General features: G+C 36.7%; 1 protein-coding gene across 5 annotated transcripts in view; it reads left to right on the forward strand.

Annotated features, from left to right (window-relative positions):
- AP3B1 (adaptor related protein complex 3 subunit beta 1) overlaps positions 1 to 16102 on the forward strand; it is a 166389-nt gene that overhangs the window by 87806 nt on the left and 62481 nt on the right. For all 5 annotated transcript variants that reach the window (XM_032206131.1, XM_032206134.1, XM_032206133.1 and 2 more), the window contains exons 16-20: positions 4885 to 5071; positions 6006 to 6136; positions 10679 to 10790; positions 12274 to 12430; positions 15153 to 15327. In XM_032206131.1, the coding sequence (XP_032062022.1) occupies positions 4885 to 5071; positions 6006 to 6136; positions 10679 to 10790; positions 12274 to 12430; positions 15153 to 15327 (762 nt within the window). The remainder of the gene's footprint in view (positions 1 to 4884; positions 5072 to 6005; positions 6137 to 10678; positions 10791 to 12273; positions 12431 to 15152; positions 15328 to 16102) is intronic.

Below are 16102 nucleotides of genomic sequence, written 5' to 3' on the forward strand. Positions count from 1 at the left end.
GTTTTTTAGTTCAGGTAAATAGATAGTATAGTAGTGTATAAATTGTATAAGTAATATCAGACTGGAGATTTTTTCAGCTGTGTTTTGCTGTTTTCTGGATCAAACAGCAGAATTTTCAGGGGACTGCTGTCAATTTGAATGAAAAGCTGCCTCTTTTTTGTTCAGGGTATCTAAACAGGCTAGCAACAGGCCTCAATGTCTTTCCATCAGTGCTCATCTTAAATACAGTAACTGCTTTCTCTTTTCTCTGTATTTCTTATTATTTCACTATTCCTTGTGAAGAGAGTGGGTTTTGATCATCTCTAGTAATAATCTTAAAATGACAGATAATACAGAAGGATGAACTTAGATCTCCATAGCTGTAAGAGGTGCCAGCTGACTCATTCATCTCAATGACAGTACTGTGAACTTTGTCACTTCCTAGCTATGGAATATAGCATCTTGACACTAATTTTTCACTGTAATTCCAATTATTACTATAAAAGGTTGTAAAAATGTTTTCCAAATATATAAGGAATAGGTTGTCTGAGATATATATGCTTTTCTTGGACTGCTAGACCTCTTTGTTTTCCAGTAGCTTTAACAGCATAGGATCTCACATCTCTGCAACTGTGGTGTCTTCTCTTTCCTTGATAGCTTTATCCAACTGCAGACTTGATCCATCTGAGACTTTATTCTGTAGGGCATATGGGAGACGAACTGTCTAACCTTCCATTCAGATAAGAACAAATGCTTGTCCTGTGCTAATGCTTAGCATTAGGTAGTCTAAAATGGGTGAGTAACAAAAGGTGACTTCTTTCTGTCAGTGCTCGTCTTAATGAAACTGCTGACAGAGCTAAGGTAAGATTGGTTTGATTATCTTAATTGTTTTCTATTGGCACATTATGTAAGATTTACTTATTTTTCTAGATAGCCAAAAATCCACAGCCTATAGTTAGATGGTGATTTTGTGATACTCCTTGTCCAGTTTCACATAATCTTGGTTTGAAATACAATAGTGGTGATAAAGCAGAAGAAACTGTCTCCTGAGATTTCTAGTAAATGATGAGTATCATGGAAGGGTGTTTTCCTCTTTTAGTTTTAGGTTGTGGAGTAACGAGTTTCCTTCTCAAGTCATCAAGATATTCATATACAGAATTTGAAAAGAGTAGGTTGATGATCTGGCTTGACTCAGAGCTCCTTCCAAATTAGAATACATATTTCTTCCTTTAAGAGCTCACAGCACTCTTTGTATAGCTACATCATTCCCAAGAATAAGAATCTTCTCTACTCACTCAAAATTGAAACATTTCTTTCTGGAGTGACTGCAGTTCCTAAAAAGTCCAGCCACTAATATTCACATAATTTTCAAGTTTCAAGCCAAAGGTTGTGCACGTGGTTGCTCAGTTGTCAGTCTGTCCCTTACTATCCATCTCCCTGTTTTCTCCTGGTGTACCCTACACATACTTCTGAATCCTTTATCTGTTTCGTCCAAAGTCTCAAAGATAAAATGTGTCTTCATTGAAAAAGTAGTGTCAGGACAGCAGAGAGAGACTTACAAACAGACTTCTTTCCCCAGTTGAGGGTAGGACAGATAAAATTTATCTGTTATGTCTTGTTAGGAGAAAAGCAAAGAATTCTGGAGTGAATATGACTTTATTTTTTTCACTATCCATAGAATATCATATTTGATTTGCTGTTAATTTACTTAGTCATGTATTCAAATAGTTAATGCAACATGTTCAAAGAATACTTTTAAAATTCGGTGGTTTTCATAAGAATTTCCAGTAATATTCTTTAAATCCCAAGATCATCTCTTGGATTTGCAAAGGCTATGTATAGTTAAAAAACTTCAAGTTCAGAACTATCTGGATAAATATATAACAAGAACAGGCTTTCTTCTGGTTGTCTGTGTTGTTTAGTAAACTTACTTCCTTTTTTCATCACTTAGGGACATGTGAATCCTTGTGAATAAGCTATGTAACTGTCGAAGTGGAAGTCATGTGAGGGAAGCAGTTATGCAGAAACCATGGCACCTAGCTGTCTGAGCTGTTTGTTGCATGTTACAGGAGGAATACAGATTTTGATGTGTTTTTATTGTGTAACACAGTAGGAGTCATGCTAGAAAAAGATCCCAGGTAGTTGTCATGTGTAAACAATTTGTTGAATGTAGTTTAGCACAATATCCTTGTTATACATGTCTAAAGTATCAAGTTACTGCAAGCTAGAGATACTGAAGAGTGAATGAATTGCTGCTTCTCTGCCACTGTAGAGACTCAGCCATTGGTGATATTTGTATTAAAATATTCATCGAGCAGAGATCCGCCAAAAATGTAATGGCTGGTAATATAGGGCATGCACTAAATTCTTATCTAAAACTCTTGTATCTGGAAAGTTCTAGAAACATTGCTGAAGGATAACCTGCTGCATAGCTTTCACATTGGCCATACCAAAATGCACAAACAATAGCAATAGATGCTAAAGTAACAGTGGGGGTAAAAACGAGTTATTATGCGTAAATAATGAGCGTGTCTAGATAAGTGATGTTGGCATATAGTAATAAATGTATTATTTTTATATATCGGAATGGTTTGTCTTATTGTACTGTGAAGCAGACATGGTGTGCAAATTCTGTCATATTTCACCAAATTAACTTGCGTGCTCAAATAATTTTCAGCTTTTTACGGATGTTCCTTTGTTGGTAAAACTGATGAGTATTCATTAATTTATTTTCAGATTTTAATTAAAATTGATTTTTTCTATTAGCTACCTCCATGTAGAAAAGCTTCTCTGACTTGTTTGGTTGAATTGCCATAAGACAAGAAAAAAAATAGTGTTTTCAAGTTATTTTCATGAAAACTATTCATGATATCTGCAAGGAGACTTCTTGCAGATATGAAGCATTCTTCCATATATATTGTATCTTTATTTGTATTGGACAATATGGAAGAGGTCTTTTAGGGGAGAAGAAGAAGGAAAGGATCACGGAGAAGATGGTCCAATTAAAGAAAATGTGGTCTCTCAGGATGAACTCTTTTTCTAGTCCATTAGTACTCATCAAAAAGGTGTCCACCATGATAGCAAGGTCCTCAACTTTTCCTGGCCCTCTAGCAATTCACTGACAAACACTTTTGTTTTTTTGTAATCTGTTCTGCTGAGCTTTCTCCTATGACAGGAAGTAGGCTTGTTTTACAGAGGCAACGTGATGACAGAGGCCCTCATATAGTTCAATCTAGGCTACCTGAGGCCACTCCCTTCCAATTCCATATTGATTAAACAACATAAATCATGCTTAAGTGCAGATTACATATATTCTGTCCAATATAGTTGTCTAAAATGTTATACCATGATATTGAAATAGCTGCCAGAAAGATGTAAAATGCATATAGAAAACCTTTCCCTTTTTCCAGTGCTAAATGGAAAAGAAAATGTCTTCACAGCACTGTTCTCGGATTTCATAAAGGAAAAAAAAAATGTTGCCCTGAATTTTTGTTAATTATGCTTTCTTTTTTTTATTATTCTAATGTACTACGACTAATTAATTCAAATCTTTGGTATGCTTTGGTATGTTTCCATATATTGTATTTTTTATGATTAAAATAAAAACCAATTTTTGTTTACTGTGTACGTCACTTATAAGAATTAATATGCTGGAAAAAGTCTTTGTACAGATATAGAAAAACTGTAACTTGCATCCTCAAAGCTGAACTTTTCCCAGCATATTGTATGTCACAATATTGAATGTGTTTTTTTTCCATTTTTCTCCCCTCACATAATTGAAACTGTAACTGTTGTAACAATAGCATGATAAACAAAATATATGTACAAGCCTGTTTCTTTGTATAAAGAAATAAAATCCTCATTGACAATGTTTTAACCCTGCGTTGTTCATCCAGTCTGAGTTGTTATACTAAAAATTAACTACCTTATAATGGTAAATTATTTTTGCTCTTTTTACTATTTGCTTCACTATGAACAAAGTAGTGTACTTCTTTTGAATGTAGCTAATGGATACAAGTCTGTTTGGTATTATTGCTCTGTTTGCGCTACAGTATTTCTAAAGAATGGGGAAAGTTGTCTTTTTTTTTCAGTTTTAAAAATTTAACTGGATTATTAAAATTATTTAATACATGTTAATATTATCAGACATCAAATTAGGAAATCCTATTATGCTGTAAAAAGCTGTGATAATATAAGTTGCTCTCTTACATAAATAAATAAATGACCGATATTACTGGAGGCTTTAAGCTTCAAGAAAAAAATGGAAGAAGTCTTTTATCCTGGTTTTTAGAGGGCATCAGCAGCTTGCTTTTATGAAAAAGTAACAGCTAAATGCACTGCAAATAATTTGCAGTAATCCAGTTCAGTGATTCATGTGTCTGCTTTAATGGGTCATAATTCAGGATAAAGTAACTGAGTGCAGTCAGAGTGCAGACACTGCTTATGCCAGGGACAGTATCTCTTCATAAAACACACCTCAGCAGAAGCAGTTTGCCAGCCCCCTAATACCCTCTGATGTTTTGATGTCCTGCATATTTTTCCGATTAAGTTTTGAGTGCCATGTTTTTAGTTGTATTTCCACATTCATTATCCTCACGTAGACCCTTCAGCGGGTTTGCCATATATGATTATTTTTTTAATGATGCCTTTCTTTCCACTTCAGCAGTTTAATAATCTAGCACATGGCTGCTTCTCAGTACTCAGCATTCACCTCCCCAATACAGAAGAGGACATGTGCTTTGGCTTCAGAATTCCATTTGCAGCTTTAGAAATGCATATTCCCTGTGGAACAACATTTGTTTGACATAACCATTCATTTTTATTACCTCTTTAAATATGTTTATCCAGAGTTATCAATAATCATAAATAACTTGTATTCTGTTCTTGTCCTGTTTTTTTCCACAGACAAAATTGCTTACCCAGTACGTATTAAATCTCGGCAAGTATGATCAAAGCTACGACATCAGAGACCGTACAAGATTTATTAGGCAGCTTATTGTTCCGAATGAGAAGAGTGGAGCTTTAAGCAAATATGCCAAAAAAATATTTCTGGCACAGAAACCTGCCCCATTGCTTGAGTCTCCTTTTAAAGGTATAACTGCCAAAATCATTTGGTAAATGTTCATTGTGTAAAGGAATGTGACAGCCTATTCTATTTCAAATATGCTCACAAATTGCGTCACTTAGAAAACACAAATGATTAATATGCAAGAACACTCGCTCTGTTTACTTGCTTTTCAGCAAGCAAAGTTTACATGTTGCATACACATTGCATTTACCTGATAAACCCTGACAAACTGATCAGTTTCTGCTCATGTTAATTTTAAATTTGGTTTAATAACAGAAAGTATGTCTTTTGAGGGAAAATATTCTTTGATTTAGAAAAATATCTTTAGTTTTTATCTAGACTTTAATAGAAGGTTATTATTGTATTGTAAATGTATTATGAATCTGAAAAAAAAATGAATCTCAGTAGATTAGATTTTTATTGTTTTTCCCCAAAGTGATAATTTTCCCAGTGCATTTTCCATCTATTTAGAAGAAAGAATCATTGTCTTCTCAAATAAAAAGGTTATTAGGTTATCTGAATTAAAAGTACTCTGTTATTGTGATAATTTGCAATTTTAATTTTCATACTTATGTTTAAAGCTGTAAAAAGAGCTCCATTTTGAAGAAAAACTATTAAGATTCTGGATGTGTTTGTGCCAAGACATGTATATGGATTGTTTAACTGTGCTGTCATTCTTAATATTCACAGTAAAGTAATTTTTAGAGAAGCTACATTTCAGAGCAACACCTCTAAACACACTGACTGATTAGCTTTTTTATTGACCATTATGGGGGAGATTATTGTAATCTATGGACTGAAATCAGTTTTTTGACCTATGAAGAGCTTCCTAGTTTATATTTATTCCATGACATTTGAGGTAATATAATGGCAATTACCTTTAGCCTGATTAAGATTGCTCTTTGTGGTAGAGCTCATGTTGTTTGTATATTTTCCCCTCCCCCCGTTTTTTTAATAGATCGAGATCATTTCCAGCTTGGCACCTTGTCTCACACGCTGAACAGCCGAGCTACTGGCTACCTGGAGCTGTCTGACTGGCCAGATGTGGCACCTGACCCTGCCGTGCGAAACGTTGAAGTGGCTGAGTCGGTATGTTGGCATCATTGAAAGTAACTTTGCTAAACACATGCGCCAATACAGAACATTATCTTAAAATATAAGTACTTAAACATGTTTGTGCTGTACTGAAAACTTTTGATACATGTGATCATCCATGTGGCTTGTTTTAGCTTGGAAATGCAAAATTTTAAGATCTGCAACATACTCGCTGTTTGTTTTCAATGAGAGAACTGGGTCAACTGTAGGCCACTTCCACTTCACTTGTAGACTAAATTAACTTTCTTCCCCTCTATCTCATTTTTTTATTTCACACTTCTTGTATTCACTCTGCCACAGTATGGTAATTGTGGTTAATAACTGTTACTGGAATACCAAAGTAGTAGGTGAGTGGCGGCTTATTAGTGTACAAATGCAAGTCTTAAAAGAAAAAAAATCAGTAGTATACTGGGAGCAGCAGGGGAAGAGATTATGTATGTTTCAAAGTGTAAAGTTTGGAAGAGACCAGGGTTTACATTTCAGATGATCTGAATAGAATTAGGAAAGTTTATAAAAAGAAAATGTCATCTGTTAGTGCACTACTGATTTGTTGACTTTACAGGACTAGTCATCTACTACAGCATTCCATTACTAGCTTGTAAACTAGCAGGCAGAGTCATGTTCTGGTTCTGGAGCTGTGATTTATGCATTGGGTATCAGAGTACTAATAAATGTTAGTGAAAGCTATTGTACAATAAAAGGAATTGAAATGTACTGTAATATACAGAACTGGTGATGCTCTCAGAGATACAGGTCTTGTAACAGGTCTTACCAGAGAAGCACATGGCCCTTGTCCTGAGCCAAATTCCACACTAAATTGCACATGAATTAGTTTGCATATAAGATGTTAGAAATAGAATGAGTGGAGGAAGTGCTAAATAATGGGTATGACTTGTAGAGGCCAGTAAACAGCGATGTGGTAGAACAAACATTTCTCTTTAGTACTTCAGTATTGCTACTTTACCTTCTTATATACATTTCAGGAAAAGAGATATTTGTGTACAAACTTCTGAAAGCTTTTATGAGGAGTGTCTGACAGCAATCATCTCAAGGAGTGTTATTATAAATGATAAGGTTGGCATGAAGGAATGTATGGAGGCACCTTTGTCCATAAAAAACAAAAAGCATTGCAGGAAATTGATAAAATAGAGTAACATCCATCTACAACATAACAGAAAACATCTCCTTCTGACCATTTAAACCTCAAAATAAACATGAAAATCCTTTACCCTAGGCTCTCTGAAAATATTTTCTTTGGAGAGTGCCTCATTGTCATTAATTTTGTGGTTCCTCTAATCACAGAATCATCTAGGTTGGAAGAGACCTCCAAGATAACCAAGTCCAACCTCTGATCTAACACTAAACAGTCCTCCACTAAACCATATCACTGAGCTCTACATCTAAACGTCTTTTGAAGACCTCCAGGGATGGTGACTCCACCACTTCCCTGGGCAGGCCAATCCAATGCCTCACAACCCTTTCAGTAAAGAAGTTCTTCCTAAGATCCAACCTAAACCTCCCTTGGCGCAACTTCAGCCCATTCCCTCTCGTCCTGTTGCCAGGCACATGAGAGAACAGAACAACCCCCACCTCGCTACAGCCTCCTTTAAGGTACCTATAGAGAGCGATAAGGTCGCCCCTGAGCCTCCTCTTCTCCAGGCTGAACAAGCCCAGCTCCCTCAGCCGCTTCTCGTAGGACTTGTTCTCCAGACCCCGCACCAGTTTCGTCGCCCTTCTCTGGACTCGCTCGAGCACCTCGATGTCCTTCTTGTAGTGAGGGGCCCAAAACTGAACACAGTACTCGAGGTGCGGCCTCACCAGAGCTGAGTACAGGGGGACGATCACCTCCCTAGCCCTGCTGGTCACACTGTTCCTGATACAAGCCAGGATGCTGTTGGCCTTCTTGGCCACCTGAGCACACTGCTGGCTCATATTCAGCCAACTATCAACCAATACTCCCAGGTTGTTCTCTGCCAGGCAGCTTTCCAACCACTCATCTCCCAGCCTGTAGCTCTGCTTGGGGTTATTGTGCCCCATGTGCAGGACCCAGCACTTGGCCTTCCACCAGCTCAGGGTACTGGGTATCCAGAGAACAACTGGTTTTGCCCCTAAAGACTGAGTCAAAGAAGGCATTAAGCACTTCAGCCTTTTCCTCATCTCTTGTAACTAAGTTTCCCCCCGCATCCAGTAAAGGATGGAGATTCTCCTTAGTCCTCCTTTTTGTGTTGATGTATTTATGAAAATATTTTTTGTTATCTTTAATGGCAGTAGCCAGTTTGAGCTCCAGATGAGCTTTGGCCTTTCTAATTTTGTCCCTGCACATCCTCACAACATCCTTATAGCCGTCCTGAGTGGCCTGCCCTCTTTTCCAAAGATTATAAACCCATTTTTTCTCCTAAGCTCAAGCCACAATTCTCTGTTGAGCCAGGCTGGTCTTCTTCCCCGCCAGCTCGTCTTTGGGCACGTGGGGACAGACCGTTCCTGCGCCATTAAGATTTCCCTCTTGAAGAGCGCCCAGCCTTCCTGGACTCCTCTGCCCTTCAGAACCACCTCCCAAGGGACTCTACCGACCAGTGTCCTGAGCAGCTCAAAGTCAGCCCTATGGAAGTCCAAAACTGCAGTTTTACTGATCCCCCTCCTGACTTCGCCAAGAATAGAGAACTCCACCATTTCTTGGTCGCTCTGCCCAAGACAGCTCTTGACCACCACATCTTCCACCAGTCCTTCTCTGTTTGTGAAGAGGAGGTCAAGCGGGGCACCTCCCCGGGTAGACTCACTAACCAGCTGCATCAGGAAGCTATCTTCCGCACTCTCCAGAAACCTCCTAGACTGTTTCCTCTGGGCTGTGTCGTGCTTCCAGGATATGTCAGGGAAGTTGAAGTCCCCCACAAGAACAAGCACTGACGATTTTGCAACTTCTGTCAGCTGCCTGTAGAACTCCTCATCCGTTTCCTCATCCTGGTTCGGTGGTCTGTAACAGACCCCACCAGGATGCTTGCCTTGTTGGCCTTCCCGCTGATCCTAACCCACAGGGACTCAACCTTGTCATTCCCAGCCTCAAGTTTCACAACATCAAAACTCTCTCTGATATAGAGAGCCACACCACCACCCTTTCTGTACTGCCTGTCCCTTCTGAAGAGCTTATAGCCAGACATTGCAGCACTCCAGTCATGAGAGTGGTCCCACCACGTTTCTGTGATGGCAACGAAGTCATAGCCTGCCTGCTGCATGATGGCTAATACTTCAAGTTGAGTTGTTAAGCTGCAATCCATTGTTAAATTGTCATTCAAATTGAGAAGAGTATTAAGTTTTTAAAATACCAGTTGCTGGGTGGAGCATTACAAAGCTTTGGCAGCTTTCAGTGCTTAAGAGGAGGCCACTGTGTCTCTAGAACTGTACACCATTGCAACTCATTGTTAGAGCTCTTACAAGTTAGTCTTATTCTAGATCACAGCTGTTAGTGAGACAGACTTGTATCACTCTTGATATGGTTGTCTATTTGTTTTTTTCCTACCGAGAGTTTTTCTTCTGCTTCTCAGTATTATATGGATATATGAAAAGAAAGAAGTCTGGCTGAAGTAGTGCTTTGTTCTGGTGTGCTCTTGTTGATAAGAATTACTTTTATTTCTGTGCTCACCAGTATGAGAGGGACATGGAGATACTACAGCAAGTCCAGCAGAGGGCAACTAAGATGATTAAGGATCTGGAGCATGGTTGTATGAAGAGAAGATGAAAGAGATGGGCCTTTTTAGCTTAGAGAAGGAAAGACTGAGTGGGGATCTCATCAGTGTGTATAAATACACAAAGGGAGGGTGTCAAGAGGATGGGGCCAGACTTTTCTGTGGTGCCCAGCAACAGGACAAGAGGCAACAGGCATAAACTGAAACACAGAAAGTTCTGGCTGAATATGAGAAAACTCTGAGGGTGACAAAGCACTGGAATAGTTTGCCTAGAGTAGTTGCAGAGTCTTCTCTGGAGATACTTAAAACCTGCCTGGATGCAACCATGTGCAGTGTGTTTCAGGTCAACTTGCTTGGCAGAGGAGTTGGACCAGATGATCTCCAGAGGTCCATTCCAACCTCAACCATTCTGTGACATACAATTGCCATCTGGCTACTGTTGCTGCCCACTGGGTCCACACCTGTTTTCTTCTTAAACTCAGGATGATAAAGGTGGTGTTTACCCTTCATTCGAGCAGTAGGCTAAATTGAGCTGGATCCAAAGATAAAATTCTCAGATTTCAGGTTCTTTTGGCATAGAAATTTATTTATGGTTACTGATGTTTTTAATCTGCCTTAGTAAATCTTTTTCTGGCCTGTCTAACAGACATAGCTCACCTTTTGTAGGTATGTACAAAACTTTCAGTGCTCCTAATTGTGTAAAATAAGAGAAGCTAAATATTTTCTCTCGACTTGCGTAGAGGATATATTTAGAAACCACCTAATGCTACTGCTTCAGGTGTTTTTCTTTGTCATGGTGTGTATATTTTTGTATCTCTGGTTGGAAAAGTAAACCTAGGTTGAAATGTATTTACAGGCAAAGGAATGGACTGCAATTCTAGGAAAGACAAAGAAAGAGAAACCTACTGAAAAGTTCTACTCTGAATCAGAAGAGGAGGAAGATGAGTCTGCCAGTACCAGTGCAACAGGTAGGTAGTTGGAAACTGACTTTCATCTCTGGTTCCTGAGTAACTTTTATCTGCAGAACTGGCAACTAATTAGAATGAATTAGAGAGAAAACAAACAAACAAACAAACAAAAAAAAAAAACAACAGAGGTGTATATAACAATGTAACACTCGGGAATCAAAGGAAAAAAGTTAAAATTCACTATGCCAGTGTAGTAACAACTAATTGTATAGATATGGCTTGTGTGTTCATTAAAAGAGTTAGACTTTGCTTTGTTTCCCTGTTAAAAAAAAAAAAGGCTGGCATGCTATTTTCATCTCACTTTGAAACTTGTAAGAGAAATGAGAATTTGCAGTTCTAGTTAGAACTAAATACCTGGAACATTTTATGGGAAAAATGCCCATAGCCTTGGTTGATGAGAACCGTAAGTCTTGAATGTTTGGGGAAATTTGTTTTTTATGAATTACTATTTTGACAGCATGTGCTACTGTGTTGATAAATGGCCAAACTTGTATAACTGTAGTATTTCATGTAGTTTTATTTTGTAAATTGTGTTACAGTTTTACTCTGAATTTCAATATGCTAGTTTCTATTTATTACAATTCAAGTGATGGTGGTGGAGAATGTAACTGACAGCTTTGTATCAAATGAGCTAAGGTTTTCTTGGCCAGTCTTGTGTAATATGAGATAGACAATTCTCCAAGACTGCCGTTTCAATAGATGTTCTTCACTACATTTAAACTATATTAACATGAGTCTCTTTGGCCATTTCTAAACTTAAGAAAAAGACAAAGAATTCTTCCAGGTCCAGAGGTTAGACACATAAAATATTTGGCATTAGAGACTTAAAGAATTAGCAGCATCTTGTTGAATGGCCCACATGGTCTTTCAAATCTGAAGTTGCTACTTCTTCACTCTCATTCCTAAGCTGAAGAAATATGCAGAAGAAATGTACCTTAGGACTGGGTATCACTTAATGTTCTTGTAAGCAAGAAAATAATATATTAATTTCAGATACTTGAATATTTTGTAACTACATGATTAATTAGAAGATGAATAATTTGTTTAAATCAGTGACTCTATCATCACTATCAATATCCAAGGATAGATCATCTAGTTAAGCAATTGGTTTAAAAGGTAATCTGCCAGTTAAGTGAATATATACATTAGAGAATTTGAGGTCATCTCCAAGCCCTGACAAGGTTATATAATTTTGAAGAACCCACATGTAATTGATTTATTATTGGGAGTTACAGCTTGATGAAGTACCATACTGTACACACAAAAAAGCAGAACTTTACCAAGATAATTTTGTAAATGTTGGGGAGAAGTGATTTTCTTATCTGCTTTTGACCCTAGGTAAATAATGCTGAAACTTGCAATTTGATCTTACAATACTAAAACATTATTTAAAAAAAAAAAAAAAGCTTAGATTTCTAAAATACTAATTGTGTAAGATATTAAAAAAAAAATGTAAGTGTATTTGGTTTTTTATTAATTTCAGAGAGTGAGTCTGGCAGTGAAAGTGAGAAGGAAGATAAGGAGGAAGGCAGCAGTGATGAGAGCAGTGAAAGTTCCTCTTCCAGTGAAGAATCAAGTGACAGTGAATCAGACAGCAAAGAAAGTATAGCAAAGAAAGCATCTGGAGCTGTTAAGGAAAGGTAGGCATACATTTGCATGGTTCTAATTTTTTGCTAAAGCAACTTTGCCGTTGCAAAGCTTAGCTTTGTCTGGTAAGTGTTTAGTTAGTTTTTTTTTGGAGGTGTATCATCCAACTGATGTTTAAGTATGTGCCAGTATATATTCTATGTATGAATTGTGTTCATATTTTCTTTAATCAGACTACACTTATATTTAGAATTAATTTCTGACTTTTGTAAAATCTGGGGTGGCTTTTTGAAAATTGATGTAACCTTGGGAGGCTGAATAAGTGATCAGACAGTTGTATGAAACACTTAATTACCTTTTGCAGCAATTTTGCTGAGAGCTAAAATTAAGTCCTTCAACACTTTGCCATTATGTAACTAAGACAATTGATTTTTCTAAATAATGTTATATTAAAAAGATTATGATCCAAATATTAGAGGCAAGGGCTGTGAAGGGAAACGGTCATAAGATATTTAAGTGTTAGTGCTTTTTAAGATTGACCATTATCAACAGCGTTATCGTGTATTAAAGTATCATTAAAATTTTGAGTAATTGGGGCTAATACCTTGGATTGTATGAATCTGTTTCTTCCACTGCTGTCAGCAAGTGGCCTCTGCAGACATGATCGCCCTTTACTCTATAGTCTGCTGCCAGCTCACTTGATGAGTTTGCAGCTCAGCTCAGTCGTGGCTGACAGCACTGATTGGGGCGCAGTACGCACTCTGCTCCTTTTATTACAGACAGTAATTAAAGCAGCTCGCCTTGCCACTTCCATAACAAACACAGCATAATGCCCTAATTATGACTTTATTAATTTAAGTCAGGATTTAATGATTTTAAAAGTGATTTATATTGTTTTTCCTGTTCAGAACAAATGAAATCTGTAGGTTAAATTAATACAGGCTTTTCATCATTGCAAAGTTAAAAAGCTAGTTACCAGTAAATTCTTTTCATTAGAATAACGTCAGAAATTTTAAGCAGTAAGGTAAACAATGATTACCCATCAAAACTGACTGATACACAATAAAGTAACATCTTTAATCCTCAAATTTTGTTTTAAATATTGAACGTGTTTTGAAAAACAACTTGATTTATATAATGCACAATAGCTTACTTGTTGGTACAACTAAAGATTCTGTTCAATGGTAATGAGGGAAATGTAGACAATTTTGTCAGTACTTGTGTTATATGTCATGAGACAACTGTGAAGAGTATATGAGTGAATTTTTATTTTTAGATTAGTATTTTTAGCTTTTAAATGTTTGTCATATTAAACTAGGGAGTTCCTATTTTCCCATAATTTTAACAATCAGATATGCTACATTAGACACTTTTTGTAAAGTGTACTCCTTCATTTTTAGCTTTGCAAGCTTTGAGTTCACTGCTTTCAGCAAAAATTACTTTCAACTATTAAAATTTTGGGTTTTCATTTCATCTTCGGTTGCACGGTTGGGCATTATTAGGATGGTTTAAATCTTACTATCGTCTCTTATAATTTTGATCAAATATGATTTAGGCAATTCAGTGTTGCAAAGTTCAAGGTTGATGGGGGGTGTTGCTTTGCCCCTAGTATTTTTCCTTTCTGTTATGTTAAATTTTTCAATTCCTTCTCTGTGTTTTTCCCTTCTAAACATAATTGCCATATAAAACTGTAATGCAACATAGTCTATGCTTCTACATTACTCTGAAAGTTAAGCAAAAATGTTTAACAACTTAATTTGGGTCTGCAGGGACTATTAATAGTTGAGTGGTCTGGATTTGTTCAATTATTATTGACCTTGTTACCCTTCCAGTACTTCAGTATCCAATTTATTGTCCTGGGAAGGAAACTGAATCAGGTGGTATATGAAACACCTGATTTGGAAGTATAAGTTTGTAGTGTGCAGATCCCAGAAGAGAGGTTTTCTTTCTGCATGCAATATTATTTATCTCCTCCATGACAACTATTAGAAAACAGTTTTAATTTCCTGCAGTATTTCTGTCTGGTAATCCTCCTCTCTTCACCCCCTGCCTGCTCACCAAGACAGAAGGGTAATCTGTTAATTGTAGTCATTAGAAGTGAACAGGGCAGATTTTAATAATATTCAGTAGCTGTTAGCATAGAGCAACATAATCTAACATTGCCATGGCTAAGAGAAGAACTGTGTAAAGAATACTGTCTCTGAAGTCTAATAGCTGCAAGGTATTTGATATAACCAAAAGCGTCAGAGTGAATGTTAGTAGCTCTTCTATATAAACTCTGTATGTATTGAAATGTTTGTAGATATTATAGGCATTTTTCTAGGTGGCTTCATTTGGAAAGATTAACAAATTCAATATATTGATGTTTAAAAGCAATAATACTTTGCAAAATCATGTTAAAAGCCATCATGATTCTGTTAATTGCATGTGGAATAGTCAGAAATATTTTGTCTAAAGTGGTGTCTTCACTTTTCTGAAATATCACAGGGTAGGTGGTAGGAGAGGGTAGGTTTAGATTAGGCATTAGGAATAAATTCTTTATTCAGATGGTGAGGAACAGGTTGTCCTGAGCTGTGGATGCCCAGTCATTGGAAGTGTTCAAGGCCAGATTGAATGGGGCTTTGGAAGGTGTCCCTGCCCATGGCATGGGGATTGGAACTAGGTGATGTTTAACTCAATCTAACTCAAACCATTCTGTGACGCTGTGATGCCTAAGTGCATTTCTTTGGTGTTTTTGTGTGTGCCTTTTACATTGATTTATTTTTTAATATCTAGTAATGCAGGGGAAATTAAAAGGAAAGCAAAGGGGATCTCCAAAAACAGAAACACATCCAGTTCCTCTGATACAGTGTCCAGTTCATCAGAGGAAAGTTCTTCAGACTCCAAATCAGTATCAGACTCTAGAAGTGACTCTGATTCTGGAAAGTCTAGAAGTGCTACTTCTAGTAAGGTAAGTATGTTAAAGATTACATATTCACATATATATTAAATATTAAATATTAAAAGATGCATCTAATAATTTGTTTATTTCTTTCTGAGGGAATGGAGATGGGATTAGATGTTTATGGATATCTAAAAAAACAAACATAATTTTTGAAAATATTTGTTGACCTTTCATAAAAGACCCATCCCAAACCAACAACTATTTGGTAGTTTAAGTAAGAATACTTTACAATGAAACCTGTATTTTGGTTTAAATTCTGTTATACTTTTATACCAGATAGATAAAAAATAAGGGAACCTATTTTTTTTAATTATTTTTTCATTGGTGAAAACACACGTATGTGGGTATTTCACAGAAACAGCAACCTGATTCAGGATGTTAATTTATTAAAATGGAATCCTGTTTACTACAGGACCTGGGTCTGACATGAAGAGTTTCTTAAGGGTTTGAAGACATTTTAGTGGAACCAGTGGCTTTCTTTTAAAATTTCCTGTTAAAATTAAGAACAGTACAGTTAATGCATCTATACCAGAGGTGCATACATAGGAATTAATATTCCTAATGAGTAATCAACACTTAATGTTCTCATTTTGATAGGAATAAGGCATATAAATGGTTCCATTACTTCAAATTATATTGTGTTTCTTACTATATTTCTGAGGTATCAAACTTTCAAGTACCTTTTTTTATATTGAATGCTGAAACGTGTGAAGATACAGAAGTGTTCAACAGAACCGTTTATGTGTCAGCTGAGTTTTAATTGCTTACCTTAGTGAAGACA

This window comes from Aythya fuligula, chromosome Z, assembly GCF_009819795.1.
Source record: "Aythya fuligula isolate bAytFul2 chromosome Z, bAytFul2.pri, whole genome shotgun sequence".
NCBI classification, from domain to species: Eukaryota; Metazoa; Chordata; class Aves; order Anseriformes; family Anatidae; genus Aythya; species Aythya fuligula.